The following is a 20177-nucleotide window of genomic DNA, read 5'->3' on the forward strand; positions in this document are numbered from 1 at the left end:
CCCACACTCTATGAGTTTTGGACCGGGAATTTATAAAATAAAAAGTTTATGTAACGTTACATGTGCCCTACCTTTAAAAGTTATTAGTTAATAACATGATACGTGGGGATGATATATCGTAATAAGCTCAACTATTGAAAGCCCTAGTGACGTTGTTTATCAAAGACACTGTAAGATGAAACAATTGTGGTACATAGTTTAAAACTATGATTGAAGCACTAAATTGTTACTCAAGAAATCCAAGGTGTGTGAACTACGAAGTTCTATAAAAGTAAGTGCTCTTTTCTTTTAACAGAAACGACTATTTAAAAAAAACTAACACGCCTAACAAGAAGCCAGACGCGAAAACAGAAAATTACAAAAGCATTAAAGGCCCTTTTAGTCAATTCACCCGAACGAAGCTAAACTCTTCTGTTCCTTTTAGTGATCCACAAAAAGAGAAGGTAATGATACCATTTAAAAAGATAAAAAATAAATAAAAAACCTCTTTTATATATGTGTGTATGAATTTGAATATTTAGTGCTAGAAATCTACCTTTGAGGCTTCAACCATCTCTCATAAATAATATACACACCCTGTCATAATCATGCTACCAAAGCATTAACTGATCAGCTGGTTGGGTTTTTTGGAGGTTTCACATACAAAGACAAATATCGTATAATTCTTTGTGTTATAACTTATAACCGTTTTATGAATTATTTTTAACTAGTCTTATATACTATCAATTAAGGTAAAAATCTAATCTTGCTCGATGCAATCATGTTTCGAGAAGGTATGGTAATGTGTCTTGGAAATAGAGGTGAGAAAACGGTCGAGGTTGAATTAAGGGGAAAGGAATGAGCTATCAGACTGTTTAATAATGGATCGGATAGATAAGTTTGGCAAAACGAATTTGTTGGTGCTTTCTCGTTGGCGGCCATGAAGTATCTCTTGTTCAACACGTTTAATAATCCAGCCCCCTTTATCATGAAATAGAATTAAGGGAGTATAGTTCACACTTGACACGGTGGGCCATGGCCTCCTTTACTTTGGGCTTAGAGCTAGGTATTTGTCAATTATGCTTGATTATTCTTATGTGTTTTTGTTAGGCTTGCAAGTGGAATAAACTCAAACGAGAACTAGACAATGAATTAGTGAATGATCCTGCGACCATCGTTTTTCGACTTAAAAAATTCAATTTCAAATGCCCCCCCCCCCTCTCCCCCCAACCCCAAACACACACACACACACAATCTAAGTGTTCAATTTCTATCACTGCTTGGAAGGCGGACATTGATAAGCTTCCGACACGGTTAAGCTTACTAAAAGAAATATGGTCAAAGGTTCGCTAGTTTGTTGTCTTTGTGGAGAATACGAAGAGACTAGCGGTCACATTTTCACCGCTTTCTACTTTGCCTCGCCTGTTTAACAATTGGTGTCGTATTCGTCCCATATTTGCCTCACCTTCACAAAATGTGCAACCTGGGACATAGGATAAACAAGGTGCTTTACAGTGTAATTCTCACGGCGTGCTAGTATATTTGAAAGACAGGAAACAAAGTCATCTTCCAACACAAGTCGGCTAATGTTTTCAAAACAATGAAGACATAACATTTTTGAGCTTCGTTTTGGATTAAAAATCGCTCCTCTTACCATAATTTGTAATGGAATGATTGGTGTCGTCTCTTTTTGTAGTTTCTTCCTCGTTGTTTGATCCTTCGTGTATAAAATCAACCGTTCTAAAAAAAACTATATTAACTTAAAATTTTACCAAAATAGTCACCCAAAAACAACTATTTGTCTAAAAATGAACAAACATAACCCAAAAGTTTACAATATATTTTAAAAACTTGAAGAACGAATTAGGGTTTTACACTTTTATGCTTCAAGATATCAGTGAATAAAACAGGAACTAATACAAGGAATCAAAGGTATGCTTTAATGAATTAATTTGGAGATTTTGGTTTCTTGCACAAAAGGTGTTCGATGAAATGCCTCAGTGAGTTTTGACTAACCATTTTACATATCCCTCATGTATGAAATAGATGGGTGAACCAGCATCCAGTGGTGTCAATGAGGATGACAATGTGGCCCTAGAATACAACACCAACAACGTCAAGAAAGCAAAGCTGAATTCAACACTAGCTGCACTTCTAGATGATCCTGTGCTTGCAGATGTACCCAAAAACCCGAGTCTTTCGGATGTTGAGACCCTTATCAGCTTGGAATTGGGGAGTGCCATGCGGGTTTCGGTGCTTAAGTTAGACGGCACATCTTTCGGTATGTGATTATTATTGCCCGATCAGAGAAAAAACAAAATCGAAACAAACACCGATGGTTGGTTTGGTTTTATGTTTTCATAAAAACAGAACTTTCGGTTTGGGTTTGCGGGTAACTTAAACAGAAAAAGCCCTGACCGAACTTATAGATTTTTATGCTTTATTTATATACTTTTATAATAGTTTATTATCTAGTTTAATCAAAATATTTTAGCCTAAATGTATAATAATTAATTAAGTAAGTTTATTATATTTCACCGACTCTTTTTTTCGGCCAAAATTTCCAAGCCCAAATGGGAAAACCAAAACTGAACGGTTTTCAAAAATTAAAAAACCGACATTTCGGTTTTTGTTCGATTTTAGCTCAAAACTGAACCGTACCAACCCATGCTCACCCCTAATTTCTTAGCTTCTTATTTTCAGCTTATATGATCTTATCATCAACGGTTGTTGGTTTTTACTTGCATTGGATGCAGATGTTGCAGTGATGAATTCTGCAACAGTCAAAGATTTGAAACTTGCGGTCAAGAAAAAAGTCAACGAAATGGAGCAGTCAAAGATGGGTCATCGCCACATTTCTTGGTTTTCCCCTTAACTTTTTATTGATCGTTTTCTTTGTAAAAACGGGTGGGTCGGGACTTGGGTATAGGCCTCTAAATGAGCCGAACGTTCAGTGGATTGTTTGTGAACCGTTTACGGGAAGTTCAGTTATATAATAAGCGAACGAACATGAACACATATCCCGTTCGTTCATTTATGTTCATGTTCGTTCGTTCATTTATGTTCTTTAGTTACATTTGATTGAGTTCGTTCGATTATGCTAGTTAATATATTCATTTAAATTTTTTACGCTGATTACTATTTAGTCTAGTTTTCATAACTTGTTAGGCCATGTATTGTTGGTCACATTTAATTTTAATCGGTTATGCTCAGTTTTGTTTGTTTGTTTACGTTCGCGAACCGTTCATTTATATTGTTAGCAAACGAACATAAATGAACAAGAACAAATTCATCTTCTTAACAAACCGAACACAACAAGAAAACCACTCATGTTCGTTCATTTACAAGCCTACTCGGGTCGAAGGTCAAAACGGGTCAACACTAATACGCTGGTCAAAACTGGCTGGGTTACCAACCCACCAACACTTTCCCGTCCAGTTTTTGTATTTTGTAAATAATAATGTGCTGAATATGTTTACAAAACTATATTATCAATACATTTTAATAAGAACAATCTCGAATTACAACGTTGTTGAGCTTTCATTTGTTGTTTGTGTTTTTAGGAAACATGTGTGGCGAAATTTTTGTTTGTCACACAACAATGAAAAGCTTCTTAATGATGACGCAAATCTTCAAGATTATGGTGTGCGTAATCACTCTCAGGTACACGTCAGTGTTGATTAATGCTGTAAATGTTATGTGGTGTTAGTTTGATTAACTGGGAATTTCTTGTTGGTTAGGTGCATTTTGTTCCATACGTAATGCCAAGAGCTTCGAAGCAGCATTCACGAAGACGAAAGCATCGGTTTTTTCATGGTCTTAACAGAAGGGAATGAATACTGGTTCTTATTTTTGTTTTGTACGTTACATATTTTGTTTCATATATGAAATGGATTAGTATTTAGGATACCATTTTTAGCGTACTAGTGTTATCGTTTGCATAAACGCAAGACAACCTCTCCGAGTTAAGTTGCAAGTGTCCTAATGTGCGTCCTTACAGATTGAGTCACATAACATCGTTATTGTTTGTAAATAATAATGTGCTGAATATGATTGCAAAACCATATTATCAATACATTGAAAATATGTTGCTAATGTTAGTAAAAACTAGTGTTTGAAACTTCATTTTTTATTTTTATATATTTGGTGTAGACAAATTTTTTTATGTGGTGTTAAAGTCAGATTCTTGGTAGAAATACTGAAAATGCACCAATTTCCATATTATTGATAAAGAATAAAACATTGTTTCCATTATATTGAGGTGTTACACCATTTGATAACTATGATTTCAATTATAAAATACTTGTTAAACATTCTTGCAATCACATTGAATTTGATTTGACAGACATAAAATAATGTAACTTATATAAGCCCTAATTAATAAATATAAGCCCTAATCCAGATTCAAAAAACTTCCTCCTGGCGGTCGTGCCAGACAGAAGCTGACTGGTAAAAAAATAGAAAAACTAGACAGAAGCCGGTTGGCAAACAACTTGTGGGCGAATGGCGATTCACAAAGTTCGATTTCATGCAAATCCTCGCAATAAACCCTCGAAGAATTATGTGTCATCTGCAACCCTGAGACTGAAAAATGAATTGTCAGCAAAACCATGAATTTGACCACTAATCTTTGTTTGGTTAATAAGTTACATACCAGACCAGACAGAAGAAGAAGTTACTTAATATCCTCCAAATCTCTTCTCGGTATTTAGCTGCATATCTTTGGGTCGTTCGCCACTACACTTCCGACAAACAGCATTTCCAGCAAAATTGAAGAAATCACACCTAACCAAATTCAATTCAAGATACATTAGACCTCAAACCTTAAATATGCACGAGGTGCTTGTACGCGTGTCTTAAAAAGGATTATGTGATTTTATATAATAAAAATCATATAGCTATATGTGCAAATGTGTTTTAGCCTTCTTGAAGTTGTAATAACCTGTTAACAATATCTTCTTATTTAAGAAATTAATCAATAAAATGGTTTAAAAATAGGCATTCTGTGGGGAAAAAAAAAAACTAGACTTACGAGGGGCACTCCCACTCTCCGCCATTTACTTGTCTCTTGGGACGTTGCTCTCGGCAACGTAAACACTTTGTGTTGCTCGCAAAATTCATAAAGCGACACCTGATAAAAATATAACAAAAAACATAGGTTAAAAAGGTATTTTAGTCGACAATGCTTATGCTTAAACAGTTACAATATAAATTAGTAGAACACATAAATACCCTTCTGTCACAATTATATAACGAAAGCATATTAAACACCCACATATCTTTAACAACGAAAATAAGTCAAAAGGTTGCACATGAGTAAGTGAGACAAATTGTGATAGACAAAAGCTAAACGCGGTATGCATAATGCTTGTGTGTGTATCACATATACTTATCTAAATATATAAACTACTTACTGCGGGCAGTTCCAATCTCCTTTCTTCATTTCAATATCATCTGCTCCAACCCTCTTAGGCCCCTCCGTTTTGCATTTCAAGCACCGGATATTTCTAGAAAAATTCATAAAATTGCACCTGCAGTAAAATTAAAGACCATTTATGTTGTTAAATATACAATTATGACATCATAAACACATAATAAAAAATAAATGAAAAAGGTGATAAGATCAAGCTTAAAAGCTTTATAACAACAATATCTAATTTACAAACTTACTGAGGACAAATTCAATCGCCTTTTTTCATTTCAACATCTTCAACACCAGCCTTTTGAGGAGCGTCTTCAAAGCATTCGCGACATTTTTTATTCCTAGCAAAATTCAAGAAATTACACCTGCAAAAAGATCATGAATATATTCATCAATAACAAGTATTAAATACTTAATGCTATTTTATAATTTTAACCAACATGTGTAACTTAACAAAACAATATCAAGAAAGATTTAAACATATTCTCACTTGGGACACATCCAATCGCCTCTTTTCATTTCAACATTGCGTGTTGAATCCCGTTCACTATATTCAGAAGATAGTGTCTTTCGGGGAACCGTTTCTGCCGGTTTTTGCAACTCGGGGTCAACTCTCGTGTCACTAAGCTCGGTCAACTCCAAAAGCAACTTCTTGGCGGATGCTTCAACAACTTCTGCATCAAAAGGCTTCTTATCCATATCAACAACTGGATCGAGGGCATGATTTAATAATATCCTCACAATATCTACAGTTCGTGCAGTTGATTCAATGTCTTTTAGCATCACATACGCTCTGTCACATGATCCTCGAAGCACACAAACACCACATGCCTATAATCAAAATGGAGATTACCAACATTAATCACAAAAATCTAGGCCTGTTTACGAATCGTTCAGTGGAAGAAACATATATGAACAGATGTCTTGTTTGTTCATTTACATCTGTTCCTTCAGTTTGTTTAAGCATTCAGGCAAATTATTTTTACAGATATTAATTTAAAAACAAAATGATTTTCATATTTTAAAACCGCTAAGCCATTTTACAAGAACAACCATCTGGATGTAAGAATAAGTGTATTTTAAACTTTAATTTGGATACATACTTTTAACTTTTAATAGCTGTCCACTTTTTTTTATTTCAATTCATTTATGTTCATTTGATTATGTCCATGAACCATTCATTTATAGTATTAACTAGGCGCGTGCATGAAACCAAAAAACGAACCGAAAAAGATAAACAGAAACATAAAAAAAATGACAGTTTGGTTTTATGTTTTGCATGTAATAAAATTCGAAAAAAAAAAAACTGAACTGAATTTAATAAATATGTAACTCAAATATTTTAGCCCAGGTGCATAAGAAACCGAACTGAAAAACCAAAGAAACCAAAACCGAAGAGTTTTCAAAATTTTAAAAACCAAAGTTTTAGTTTTTGATTCGGTTTTAGCCAAAACCGACCCAAACTAAAACCATAAACCAATGAGCATAAACGTACACGAGCACATTCATTTTCTTAACAAACGAACACAAACTCGTTCAAATCAGTTCATTTAAGCATTCATGTCCATTAATTTGTTCGACCAGGCCTACAAAAATCTGTTCTTATAAGCATAATAAGCTAACTAATATAACTTACATCTCCTTCATCAATTTGTAGATGTGCACGTAACCGTTTCCCGGAATTAACAGTTTTCCGGTTAATATTGGGACACCCTTTTTCCACCAGAGTCTGAACATCTTGCATAGATAATAACCTAAAACACAATTAAATTCAATTAATTACTTACACAATTGAAGTAATTAAATTAGGGGTTTTAACAAATTACAGCAAAATTAGGGCTAATTCTTACTTGAACAAATCGAATCGATCACGACCGAAGCTGAGGCAAGCTTCTTTGAGAACACTGATATCTTTATAGAGCCCTTTATTATTATTTGGTATTTGTGGTTGATTAATGTAGCCTTTGGTTTTGAGACGGTCAACGAAAGTCACCCACTCCGGCCACGGGTGTTGTTGAGAGTCTCCGGTTGTTGGTAATTCAGGTATAGTGGTGGTGGTGGTGGTGAGTGTGGGATTGTCATCGGTTATGACGGAAGCTGATGAGTAGTGGTTGAAGAGAATTGAACGGAATGGGTGGATGTTAACGGCGTTGGTTTTTAAGACGGAGAAGAGTCTACTGGTTGTCATTTTGGTTGAGAGGCTGAACCAGGGTTTTTCTTCCTTTGGATGATTGGAGTATAGGGTTTAAGGTAGGACGGGCAAACGGGTCGGCGGTTAGGGTCCGAACAGGTTTCGGGTTAAAATTTAAGGTGAGACTGATTAAAAAGGGTTATACCGTTAGCTTAGCGCCTTAGCTTTTGTAGACCTAAATTAACTAATTAGACAGAAACTTAATTAAAAGGAAAATAATACAACGTATTCAATTTAACTTATCTTCTATGACTATGAGTTGAGGACACATTTTCATTTGTCGTCGTAGATAGTGTACTCTTATTAAGATATGCCAGTTGCATTGTCTTTGTCGACAATACTCGGTTCTTCTTGATTTATTTTGAACCACGTGCTTCTTGTATGCAGTGGCGACGCTTAGACGAAAACGCCGGGGTGGCCAGACTCGTTACGCATAAAGATTTTCACAAACCAAGGTGGTCAACTTTAAAATTTTCATTTCATGACTTGTAACCCACTTGATTTGATAAGTTCAGTGTTTAGGGTAGGTGTTCAATTTAACGAGTAAATTTTTTGACGAACACCCATAAATTCACTACTAAGAAAAAACGGGGGTGACTGAAGCCACACGGGGCCACAATACAAGCTTCCCCCTTGTATGCTTTGGATGGTTGATAGTACACACATTTTTTATTAGTTTCGTGTAGTTGATAATGTTGTCATTGTTTGCTAGAATGCGTTGTTGTGTCATCGTATGTGAGTGCGAAACTTGATCAAGATCATGCTTTATGTGGATCTGCTAGATATCCAGTATCATCATAATAGCCAGGATAGCCATGTTTTGTAGAATAAACCTAAAAGTCTCGCCGTTGGTGTTCAAGTGAGTCTCTTCTTATTTTCCTAAAAATACATGTAATCATATGTTTGATCTCCTGTTGCATCTTCTTAGTGGCTATTTGCACTAGAATAAGCAATTGGTTAACTGAAATGAGGCAGCTTTATGATTATACTAAGCCTATCTGCCTATAGAAACAGAGAAAAAAAAACCAGTAGCCTTTAGTGGCAAAACAAGTGGGTTGGATAACTGGTCACGACAGGTTCGACTCAGTAGTTAGCGTATCAAATTTGATCACAAAATATATTTATTTCAGTTATGATCTAACTATTTGTTTGATTAAACCACTTAGGATTTCTGCATAAGAATATATGCATAGACGACTTACTATTGAATGCATCGGAAGTGATCTTATTAATACACCTGCACCTTTTCCTGATCGATTCTTCTCGGGTAGGAACTCTTCTCAGCGAGCCTAAAAGAGAAGTCCAAACAAACTCTGAAGACGCAATCTCGCTTATTTACGAAAGAGATTAATTGGTGACTGAACTGCATCTACCTATTTCAACTCATTGACCAACTATTAAAAGTTGTTCATAGTGAATAGATTAATTTGGTGACTGCAATATAACAACACAGAATGAATAACTGTTGGAATGAATCATCATACAAAAAAAAAAAGTGTTACCACTTACAACTATATATATAAGTCCTATTAAATCTAACAATTCATACTACAACAAATACTTTTCTTAGATATCATATACACTATACAACACAAACACTCCTACTTAATGGAACCTTGTCCATTACTTTCTGCATAACTTCATCTTAACACATCTATAACTAGTCATTATTATATGCATAACCCGAAGGCTAGAGAGTATAACAGTAAATGCACCAGCATGCTGATCCATGAAACGAAACAAAAAAAACACGTGTTCACGGCTCCACTGGTATAGAGTCATCAACCACTTTTGATTCCGGGACAACATGTGGGGCCCGGATCATAACACTCATGATGAATGCAATCATCTGAAAATAGTCAAAATGCGCAACACTTCATTAATTCTTAAATCCCATTATTACTTAACATCATAATTTGGATATAATGTATAGTTCAAGATTTACCACAGCAAAGGCAGCACACACGAGACTAAAACCAGGAAACACGAATGGAGCATCATCAGACAAGAATAAAGCTGCACGATACAATTAAAAACACAAATTTAAATTACTTTAACAATTAAAATCAACCAAAAATAAAGCATCCATGAAAACTTTGGTCACCTGTTAAAGGACTAAATATCAGTGGAGAAACAATACTGGCAAAAGAACATAGGCCTGTGATACACCCTTGAGCTTTTCCCTGAAATAAATAAATAAATAATCATTTTAACTATTAAAATTTTCTGAAGTCAAACTAAAAAGTCAAAAGCATTTCAAATTACCTGCTCAGTAGGACCAACTTGTTTGGATACAATGCTCCTTAACTGAAAAGTATCAATTTACTTGTTAACATAAATGATAAATTAAAACTGGCGAAAGAAAATACATCAGAAACAAAGAACTCACGCTCGGTCCGGCAAAAACAGCCAGGATTTGAAATGTGGCTGCAAAATAAACTACCCATGATGACCAAGCTACACTATATAGGAAGATCTGCATTTAAAACAAAAATTATATTATGACAAACTAATGTTATACAATTAAATGTTTAATTAAGGATATAGATATACATACATGTACACAGTTAAAGGCGAGTCCAATGGCAAGAATCTTTTCTTCAGTGATAACTCTAGCCAACAAGGGCATAAGGACCATCTGCAATAGTCAAATACAATATTACTTTCAATATATATATGTATGAGTTAAAATAAATGCAGTTACTTGATAAAACTATAATAGTGTAACTACAAGACATACTTGAGATATGATCCCTGCGATCCCGTTAATGATCATCAAGTCAGCAAACTGATCTTTATCAAAATGAAACTCGGCCTTCAAATAATACTGCAGGATATGAAGATAAATGCTTAACCGTTAACATTTAACAGACCAGTAAGTTTTAATGGAAATGCTAATATTATTATCATGAATGATTAATTAAGTACCAATAATGCAGAATAAAGGCCTAGTTCACCAAGGCTGCTGAAGAATGCCACAATAGCTGCTTGCGAAAACGTCCAGCTGAGAGTATACATTATGAGAAGTTGTCGTCGAAATCCAAGTTGATATTAATGGTGTGCACGATTTGGTTTGGGTTGGTTTTGGCCGAACCAAAAACCGAAAAACTTCGGTTTTTGGATTTTTGAAACCGTGCAGTTTCAGTTACGGTTTCATTTTGGTTTTTACGGTGTTGCCATTCAAGCTTGAAATTTTGGGACAAACAAATAATTATATGTCCACCTGTCAGTTAATAATTAATTGATTATTAGTAATCTGGGCTAAAATATTTGAGTTAAATATTTATTAAATTTTTATAAATTACTTAAAAATAAAAATCTAGAAATTCTGTTCGTTTTTCCCTATTTTTATTGCACGCAAAAACCAAAACCGAACCGTAAATTCAGTTTTTACAAAAACATAAAACCAAACCATCGGTACCTGCTCCTCAACAATGAAATCGAATCGCACAACGAAGGGCTCGCAGATCGACAATCAACCGCGCATCCTTTTTCGAGAAGACATTCATTGACCGTCTCCTCTTTCACCGAAGCGGCTGCGATCACAGCAGCCTCCATACCTGATTCGGGCAAGAATATCCTCATGTACACTACAGAAACCATTGCAACTGCCGCAGCTACCTGAAACAAACAGCTAACTTAATACACACATACATATTATCATTCACATGTAGTAGTTATAATATTGCATACTTGAAAAACAGATGCAGCTGATGGGAGGAAGCGAGTGGAAAGATTGCCGAACACAAACGAACAAGATGATATGCCGGAGAGTATTCCGAACGCCGTGGCCCGCCGTGGCAGTGCCACGTTGTCAGCCTGAAAAGTCAACATTTTTAGTTCAAGTCAAAATAGTCAAAACTCAGTTTTCTCGTTTAACTTAGAGTCTTAGACAGAGCTCGAGCTCAAGCTCGGCTCATGAGTAGCTTTTCAAGCTCAAGTTTAGCTCGAGCTCAACTCGTTTACTATCTATTAAATATATATTATATATATAATTATTCTTATATGTTTTTTTGATTATAATTATATGTATAACATCAATCTGTTTTTTAGTTATTTTTTTATAACATTCTATATATTAATTAATAATTACTACACATATATATTATAAAATTTATATAAATGACATGCTCGTTTAAGCTCACGAGCAGACTCAATAAATGAAGATTGTGTTCGGGCTCATTTATAAACAAGCTTACTTTTAGGCTCGAGCTCGGTTTTGGGTTTGTTTAAGCTCGGCTTGATCAAACTTTTTTACGAGCTGATCTCGAATAGCTCGCAAGCGACTCAGCTCGTTTGCACCCCTACGTGTGTTTTGTAATAATAATTGATGTTTCATATTTTTAACAAGTGATTACTATTATAGTGTTATTATTAACTTGTTATATTCTTAATCAATAGTAGATAGAGGTGGGGGAAAACCGGTTGACTGAAAATCGAACAGATTTAAAACCGATTATGTGGAAACCAGTTTGTAACCGACTAAAACCGTAGCGTAGGTTTGGAACCGGTTAATAATTCTCTTCACTGAAATCGGTTTCAAACCGAAACCAACCAGAACCGGTTTCAACCCTAAATAAACCGATCATAAGTCGTTTTGACTTTTATTGACCATATTGAACTAGTTTGAACCCGAACCAATTTGTGCCCCTCTAAGTTAGTAGATGTATTACTATAAGTTTATTTTTAAGAACTAATCAATAACAACAAATTTTGAAAAAACAAAATCATCTTAATAAGTATTTTAAGGAGCATATTTCTGTCTCATCTTTCATGTCCGACATGTTTCCATCTACAGTCATGAAGTGTATGTAATTATGGCGTGTCAACTTATAAAAAAGTGTTTAGGAAGTGGCCAACAATTTATTGTTCTTTATTATACATGAAGTTTTGTTGGATGTTTATTTTTTTTCTCGTGTGGTGAGTGAATTTCACGTGTTTATCTTATTTTTTCAAAAGTAATCAGGTTTGTATACTTTCAATACAAACAATGATACACGAGCATAAAGTGGTTATGTCATTTTTCAAGAAGTAAAATATATGTGTTGAACAAAAACTACCGCATATATGTAGCATAAAAAAACTTATCATTCATATGATTTTCTTAAATGATTTAATAAAAAACATGCATAAGGGTAACATGGAAAGACAAGAAAGAAAGAAAGATATGATTACCACGTAAGCATGTGCAAGACAAAGTACACTTCCTTCACAAACCATGGAGGTGAGGGTTTTGAGTGCATAGTATGCAAAGAAGAAGTTCCTCTCCCTGCTGTATGCCAATATTACTGTTTTCACCCACCAATTCATCAGTTACTACTTTCTACTTTATATTACTTTAGAAACAATGAGGTTATAACATTAAGAAAAACAAACATGGAATCAAATATTACATTCTTTGTGATAGAAATATTAAGTTTAAGTAAAATATAGCCGTTGATTGGGAGTTTAGTTGTTTAAATATGTATCTCAATAGGGCGGTACGCTAAACTATGTTCAAGGCTAAATAATAACGTATGACTAATAGTCAGGGTAGAAATGATTTTGAAAAAAGAGTCAATAATTGTTTTAAATCATCGGATGGGAGCTAATGGAGGGTGATGAGTCTCGGTAGGGTGTGGAACCGTGGAAGTCGGTCCACCGACCGACGTGCTTGTGCATAATTAGTATTCAACCCACATCAAATATGCATCCATATAGAAGGTGGTGGCCTTATTTTGTCTTTTTAAGACTTGAGCGGTGATGAGATAAATATATAAGAGAGTAAAAGGGGGGTGGAAGTATACCAGATCCAAATGTGTAAGAGGTAGGCTGGGGTCCTTGGGATGTTACTTGTGATCTAAATGGAAAAATAAAGGGCATGAGGATATAAAAGAAGGCTAAGAAGTTGGACCTAAAAGTAAAAAAACAAGTCAATAAATAATAAGTAGGCTATGTGTGCTTTATTGAATGATTTACCATCTTTGATGTAACAACAGTAGCAAAGCAGCAGCAGTTATAATGAAAATAATTTTATTTTCTTCTCTAGTTCTCATATCATATTTATATTTTCACAGTATAACACATGAGAAAAGAAGAAAACTAAGGAAATGCACAGCAGCAGTTATAATGAAAATAATTTTATTTTCTTCTCTAGTTCTCATATCATATTTATATTTTCACAGTATAACACATGAGAAAAGAAGAAAACTAAGGAAATGCACAGCAGCAGTTATAATGAAAATAATTTTATTTTCTTCTCTAGTTCTCATATCATATTTATATTTTCACAGTATAACACATGAGAAAAGAAGAAAACTAAGGAAATGCATTTTGTCTGTTTTGCTAGGGATGGTCCATGGATAGAATATGTGATGTGTATTCATAAAAATCAATCTTATATCCCATTATAGAAACATAAAAACGTGTATCATATCTAATCACATATCAAAATAACATCTAATCAGTCATTTAGTCGTCCCAAATGTTCAAGTTTTATGTTTTACAATTAATCAAATTCGGATTATATTATCATCAATGTATTTTAATTGCTTGTGTTATTTGCTTTTAGATTAGTTTATATCTTTCTTTATCATAAAAAGGGACAATTATCATAAATTAATTAAAGTATTTTCTAGTGATGTTAATTAAACCCCAATTATGTCCTTACATCTCCTCAACCATTTTCATTTTCTCGATTCCAAATTCTCCTGAAAACTTTATGTATGTTTTAAAAATCATCCATTAAGCTTTCTTTTATTTTCAATACTTTAGTCTATTATAGTATCATCTATTTAATAATTTAAAATATATATATTTTTTAACTTTTATACCTAAAATCTGTTTATCTCACCATCCCATATACACGTTAAAGGAAAAAGGATGAACAGTAGACGTGATTGACAACATGACGATGAAAGCTAGCAATATTTTCATGTTTTGACCGCATATTTATTGTATTAATTGCGTATGTGATGTGCTAGACATTACATGCGTATTACAAGTGAATAACGACCCAGTAAAAATGACAGTCTTTTAAACACCTAAAGATCTTGCAACTATATAGGCGTATGCTTCTAATTGTGTGTGTATATGTGTACTACAAGTGAAAGGGGAGTGTGTGTTTTATTTAATTTTTTATTGAATTATATGTTAGATTTATTATCATAGAACTTTTAAATTATTTAAGAACTTTAAGAAAATTTTAATAACTAACATTTTTTATAAAAAAATTTATATGTTAATGTTATTTGAGTGTATTTTAATCACTTTTTATATCTATATTTATGATTACAGGTATGAAAATTAGTTGTTACATATATTTAATTCTTTTTATATATATATAAATTTGCCATTACATAAATTATTATTATTATTATTATTATTATTATTATTATTATTATTATCAAACTTAGATATACAAGAGCACAACAAAAAATAAGACTATCAATGTAAAGAGGAAAAAAAAAACATTTAATTACCAATCTCAATCACTCAACAATTCATTCATTTATTTAAATTTCTTTAGTTAAAAAGGAAAATGATAGTGCATACCCAAAGGTAAAGTGGTGAGGAGCATTGGGAGAGTGAGCATGACCTTCCTTCCATACTTGTCTGAAAAATTTCCAATGAGAGGCATCATCACCAAAGTTCCCATGCCTGTTAACTGCCATTTTATATTATTATTGTTATTATTATGTTTAATCAATTAATTCTTACAATTTATTTTTAAACCATCTAAAAAAAATATAACTTCCAATACTTTCATTTTAAGAAAAGAAACAAGAAGCTTAGTCAGAAAACAATGAAAGTCCAAAAGCAATGGACTCTTCTGAAGCCTAAATCAACTACCACCAAGGTACAAATCATATTTATCTAAAAGATGATTAAAGTGGTGCATTCTAACTAAGGACCACAGTAAATGAAAGAGGTGCTTTTCCATATTGAAAAATAAATATAAATAATATTTAGTATTATGCTTATTGTTAATTTGTACAAAAGGATGCATTTTGTGGATGTATAATTCATAAACAAGAATATGATCAAATTTATCTACCAATTGCGTGATTTTTCTTTAATAAGTATTTCAGTTTTCCTCGTAATCAGTTTTAAGTAGAAAAAACAGAAGAACAAGATCTCAACGCTTATATATACGTTTTTAATGTAATACCTGAGACACTTTTATTATCGACGTATCTTTCTTTCTCATGTAGAGATAAGTGAGCCTATTTATGCTTTCTCGTTAAGGGATATTTTGTCTATACATAAAACTTCGATGTTTGATGGGATAAGAGAAAAGATGGTTCAATGGGTAATCCTCACTTCTTGACTTCTTATTGGTCATATAGAAATGAGGTCATCTTTAACAAGTTTTCTTTTACATAAACCGTGTAATTGAGGGCAAAACAGTTTCCTTTGGGTTAAGTATCAAGTTAAATTGGTGTCGTTAGATTGGAATGATTGGCGTAGTTTCGATGTGTAATTCCTAATTCCTTTTGTGTCTTGTAATGTGTAGTGTTTCCGGTTTCTAGCGACTTACTAGACCATGTTAATAATAGTCGTCATTCAAAAAAATGATAAGAGATTATTCTTCATGCAATACTAACAAATATTTATGCCAATATCATAATTTTCTTATTTAAAATTAATTGTGTATACGGCATATTAAATGCTCTTACGAACAGTATGCATAAAAGAATGAACAATTTGATTTTAACTTATAATGATAAAAGTAAATAGTAAAAACATTTCACTTCGATGTAATCGAATGTTATGAAGAAAAAATCAAGAAAACCCACATGGGAAATTTCAAAATAGTTGTTGATTAATTTATATTTTCATAACACGAAAGTACATATTATGATATTATATATCATAAGGTTGGATGAAATATAAATGAAATTAATCTGTTAATAATGAAAATCAATTAGAGTACTTATGTAAAAGTAGAATAATTATGTAATTAAGTAATTACATAATACTTTATGATATAATTACATAATTACTCTACATGATTCTTACAATTAACATGTTAATTTCATTTATACGTTAACTTTTCCCTGTATATTATATTAATAAACACACAAATTAAACTCGTTACCGCTTGTTGAACTCCGGTGAGGTAAATAGCCAATGAACACTCGTCTTCTCCGGGACAAAGTGCCGCCATGGTGACGTCGGTAATGGCCGGAACCACCATGAAATTGGCAAAATTGAATACAAACACCGTCATGAAAAGGTGGCCAGGCCCTGATGATATTATGGTCTTGTCCGTCATGGTAGTGGTGATATGGTGGTGATGTAAACGATAAATTGATGGTGGGAAGCAATGCTTAATGTGGAAGTCTACACCACCACCCTCTTTATATTTGCAAACCGAAAGAGAAACGTCACTGTTGATTATGTCATGAAGCAAATGAGTCTCACAAGCCAAGTTACACTCTCGATATGTCTACACCTCTCTCATTTCTTAAATAGAGATGCTTGCCTATTTATATTGGGGAAATTATTTTTTTTATGTTGAAATTACATTAATACCCCTTTGGCAATATGAGATTTTACACAAGGATAACAGCTTGGCCTGTAAACGAACCAAACTTCAATGAATCGTAGCAAACAAAAAGTTTGTGTTCATTTAACTAAACGAACGAAGATGAACACATGTTTGGTTCATTCATTTATGTTTGTGAACGTTCATTTATATTTGTTGTTTTATGTTTAGTTCGTGTATGTTTATTCATGTTCGTTTATTATTGATAGAAAATAATTAGATATTATTTGTATTTTACATATTATAGCACCCTAATATTTTTTTATTGTTTATTTATGTTCATTTAAATATATACAGTTATATTTGTCTTTGTTTGTTTGTGTTCGTTTGCAGTTTTGCACCATCACCAATAAGAGTGTTTTTTGGAGTGTTTTTTATGTGTCACATGGCATTTGGCCCTAGGGATGAGCTCGGTACAGTACCAGCACCGACCGGTACCGAAAATCCCGATCCCGAAAATCATAAATTTTGGTACCGGTACCGAAATGTTCGGTTCGGTACCGGGACGGTACCGGTATTTAAGGTAAAATTTGGGAAATACCGATACCGTACCAGTCCCGAAAACTCAAAACCTTGGTATCGATTCGGTACCGACGGTACCAAATCGGTACCGGTTCCGGTACCGGTATCGGTTTGATACCGGTACCAATCAATACCATACTGATTTTTGCTCATCCCTACTTGGCCCCACAAAAATACGTTCTCTGTCCTCTCTTCTCTCTACTCTCTCATCTATTTTTTCTCACAAACTCATTCTTAAAGCATTTTTTTACCAAAAATCTTACCATACTCTCTCTTTTCCATATCATATCTCACCTATTTCTTCTCAAAAACACCCCAATAATCCCTTATTGTGAATGTTCTTGCCTATGGTCATAAGAATATAAACACAAATACTTGTCTGATTAAATGCTCATGTTCATTTGAATTTAAATAAACGAACAAGAGTATGCCTTTATTTATGTTTGCTTAATTTGTTTACATGTCTAATATAAACCATAAAAATTAATTTCATGATTTCTTTGTTGACCATCAATAAGAACCAAGTATTCCCATTAAAGAAAAAGGGAAGAAAATGATAAAAGGTGTGGAGCAATTTCATGCTTTACTTGTGTCACACCCCGATCATGACGGAAACATTGGGACACAACCGATTGTTCATCGCACACGACACTATTAAGTGACAATATTTAATCAACTCATTTAAATTCATAAAAACACAAAGAGTCACATAACTTGTTCATACAATAACCGAATTCAAATCATAGTAAATAATATAATGTTCGTTTTGCTAATATCCTAATAGCCTCGATAACGTTTTTTCTTCAAGTCCTCGAGTCAACCTAAAGTCAAACCTGTAACATTGCATAAATAGATTTTGTCAACACAAAGGTTGGTGAGCCATTTCATAGTTTTTGAACAATAGATATATAATATGAAATTCCACAACTTGTATACAAAACAATAAATAATAGCAACAATTTAGATAAATGAAATCGTTAATAAGAATACATTAACGACACATTTCTATAAGGGGATGCCAAATATACTCGGATTTTGTAAGAAATCGTTAATAAGAATACATTAACGACACCTTTCTATAAGGGGATGCCATATATACTTGGATTTATGAATCAATCATCCAAAAGCGGTAAACACATTAGCACTCAAGCATATAAGCATATAATCACCAAATCGAGCATTTATTTAAGTATGTATACAATAAAGTTTATGATTTAAGACTCAAGTATAAATCATTTGGATTTGAATAAGTTTACAATGTCACCCCCAAAGTATAAAAGAGTGAAAACGGGGGATGAAAGTACTCACATTCAAGTAATAAACTTGAAAGATTTGATGATTTGGAGATTAACCGGAACGATGAGTTTAACAAGCGAAGCCTAAAGGAGAAGAAGTCTTGTATTAGAAAAGTTGTCTTGGAAGTCTTTAAACGAAAATAAATGATAAGAAATGTAAACAATTTAAAGTTTAAGGTTTAAAATGTAAATATTTAAGAAATTATAATAATAGTCCTTTAAAAATGTAAGTTTGCTCGAAACCGGGTTAAAGTATCTAGCCCTTAATTTTACTCAACATATGTTAAGTAATAAGGTGGGTAAAAATGCAAGAAAGCAAGTCCCTTTATAATATAAATACTAAAACGGGTTTTAACGAGTGTTCGGGTGGTCGGTTCGGGTCTTGGTGACTTGACCAAACCCAAAGTCAACTTTTCCAAGATAATAAATGTACGAGATAACTCAATAAATCTTAAAGAGACTTAACCAAGTATGTAGTTCTATTGTTTTAGAACTAACAACGTCCGTTAAGCGAGTGTTCGGTTTAATCGGTCCAAACTTTGTTATAAGATCAAGTTGGATTCAACATTCCGAGTACTTTGTGAAAATAATTAAAATCAGTTTATAAAGTATTTTTAAAGAAATATATAAGCTTTAATGGTTAAAAACACACTTGTGTGTCTTAAGCGAGTAAACTTGGTTTGGTTCGGTTTTTATCTTGGAATAAGGCCAAGAATGGTTACCACATATCCAAACATCATAGAACTTGTAAAATAATTTATAAATAATAATACCAAAGTTTCACATACAAAAAGTCGACAACAAAGTCTTTAAACGAAAGTTCGGTTTCCGGTTCGGATCTTGTTTCGGGATAAGACCGAGGTTAGATTCTACAAACCCATAACCATGAAACTAATTAAAATGATTTTAGAAACTCAAATCTTACATAAAACATGTTTATACAACTATTTAAACAAACTAGTAAACAAGAGTTCAGCTTCCGGTTTGGAACTGTAACACCCCGACCAAAGGCGGATTATACATCGGGGCGCCACATATTGTTTCATTACTCGTGACACTATTGGGTGTCAATATTTAATAAATACATTCATTCGCGCACGCGCAAGGTAAACAAGATAACATAAAACATCATAAATCAATATATTATAAATCATAATATTCGAACGGCAAAAACTTGTCTTGATACATTTTAATCTAGGTCCAAAATAAAGAAACTTCCTATGTGTCCACAAGCTCCAA

The 20177-nt window shown here is 33.2% G+C and overlaps 2 protein-coding genes and 2 long non-coding RNA genes across 4 annotated transcripts; 1 reads left to right on the plus strand and 3 right to left on the minus strand.

Annotated features, from left to right (window-relative positions):
- Nucleotides 1-1736: 1736 nt before the first annotated feature.
- LOC143529993 (U11/U12 small nuclear ribonucleoprotein 25 kDa protein-like) lies at nucleotides 1737-3846 on the plus strand. The gene is made up of 5 exons (XM_077025646.1): nucleotides 1737-1911; nucleotides 2026-2260; nucleotides 2736-2841; nucleotides 3543-3642; nucleotides 3720-3846. The coding sequence occupies exons 2-5, from the start codon at nucleotides 2026-2028 to the stop codon at nucleotides 3813-3815; spliced, it is 537 nt and encodes a 178-aa protein (XP_076881761.1). The 5' UTR covers nucleotides 1737-1911; the 3' UTR covers nucleotides 3816-3846.
- Nucleotides 3847-4694: 848 nt separating this feature from the next.
- On the minus strand, nucleotides 4695-6036 carry LOC143529994 (uncharacterized). Its single transcript, XR_013134768.1, has 5 exons — nucleotides 5892-6036; nucleotides 5650-5766; nucleotides 5394-5510; nucleotides 5012-5110; nucleotides 4695-4764 (listed from the first exon to the last, which is right to left on the minus strand). It is a non-coding gene; the product is annotated as an uncharacterized LOC143529994 (long non-coding RNA).
- A 101-nt stretch (nucleotides 6037-6137) lies between these two features.
- Nucleotides 6138-7421, minus strand: LOC143529995 (uncharacterized). The gene is made up of 3 exons (XR_013134769.1): nucleotides 7252-7421; nucleotides 7038-7155; nucleotides 6138-6232 (listed from the first exon to the last, which is right to left on the minus strand). It is a non-coding gene; the product is annotated as an uncharacterized LOC143529995 (long non-coding RNA).
- A 1829-nt stretch (nucleotides 7422-9250) lies between these two features.
- Nucleotides 9251-17012, minus strand: LOC143529996 (uncharacterized). The gene is made up of 13 exons (XM_077025647.1): nucleotides 16672-17012; nucleotides 15126-15237; nucleotides 12768-12880; nucleotides 11286-11411; nucleotides 11014-11213; nucleotides 10521-10596; nucleotides 10333-10419; nucleotides 10150-10230; nucleotides 9982-10068; nucleotides 9858-9899; nucleotides 9697-9775; nucleotides 9538-9608; nucleotides 9251-9441 (listed from the first exon to the last, which is right to left on the minus strand). The coding sequence occupies exons 1-13, from the start codon at nucleotides 16846-16848 to the stop codon at nucleotides 9349-9351; spliced, it is 1344 nt and encodes a 447-aa protein (XP_076881762.1). The 5' UTR covers nucleotides 16849-17012; the 3' UTR covers nucleotides 9251-9348.
- Between the last annotated feature and the right edge of the window lie 3165 nt (nucleotides 17013-20177).

This window comes from Bidens hawaiensis, unplaced genomic scaffold (genome assembly GCF_021521415.1).
Source record: "Bidens hawaiensis isolate Kalapana, Puna unplaced genomic scaffold, B.hawaiensis_p1.1 tig00008796_1, whole genome shotgun sequence".
NCBI lineage: Eukaryota > Viridiplantae > Streptophyta > Magnoliopsida > Asterales > Asteraceae > Bidens > Bidens hawaiensis.

Excerpts from the sequence above, each read along its gene's own strand:
- LOC143529996 (XM_077025647.1), bottom strand. The coding sequence starts at position 16,848 with ATGACGGACAAGACCATAATATCATCAGGGCCTGGCCACCTTTTCATG. Across the intron at positions 12,881-15,125 it reads CCTCACCACTTTACCTTTGG|TAATATTGGCATACAGCAGG; the intron begins GTATGCACTATC and ends GGGTGAAAACAG. Across the intron at positions 9,900-9,981 it reads CTGTTTTTGCCGGACCGAGC|TTAAGGAGCATTGTATCCAA; the intron begins GTGAGTTCTTTG and ends GATACTTTTCAG.
- LOC143529993 (XM_077025646.1), top strand. The coding sequence starts at position 2,026 with ATGGGTGAACCAGCATCCAGTGGTGTCAATGAGGATGACAATGTGGCC. Across the intron at positions 2,261-2,735 it reads GTTAGACGGCACATCTTTCG|ATGTTGCAGTGATGAATTCT; the intron begins GTATGTGATTAT and ends CATTGGATGCAG. Across the intron at positions 3,643-3,719 it reads GTGTGCGTAATCACTCTCAG|GTGCATTTTGTTCCATACGT; the intron begins GTACACGTCAGT and ends CTTGTTGGTTAG.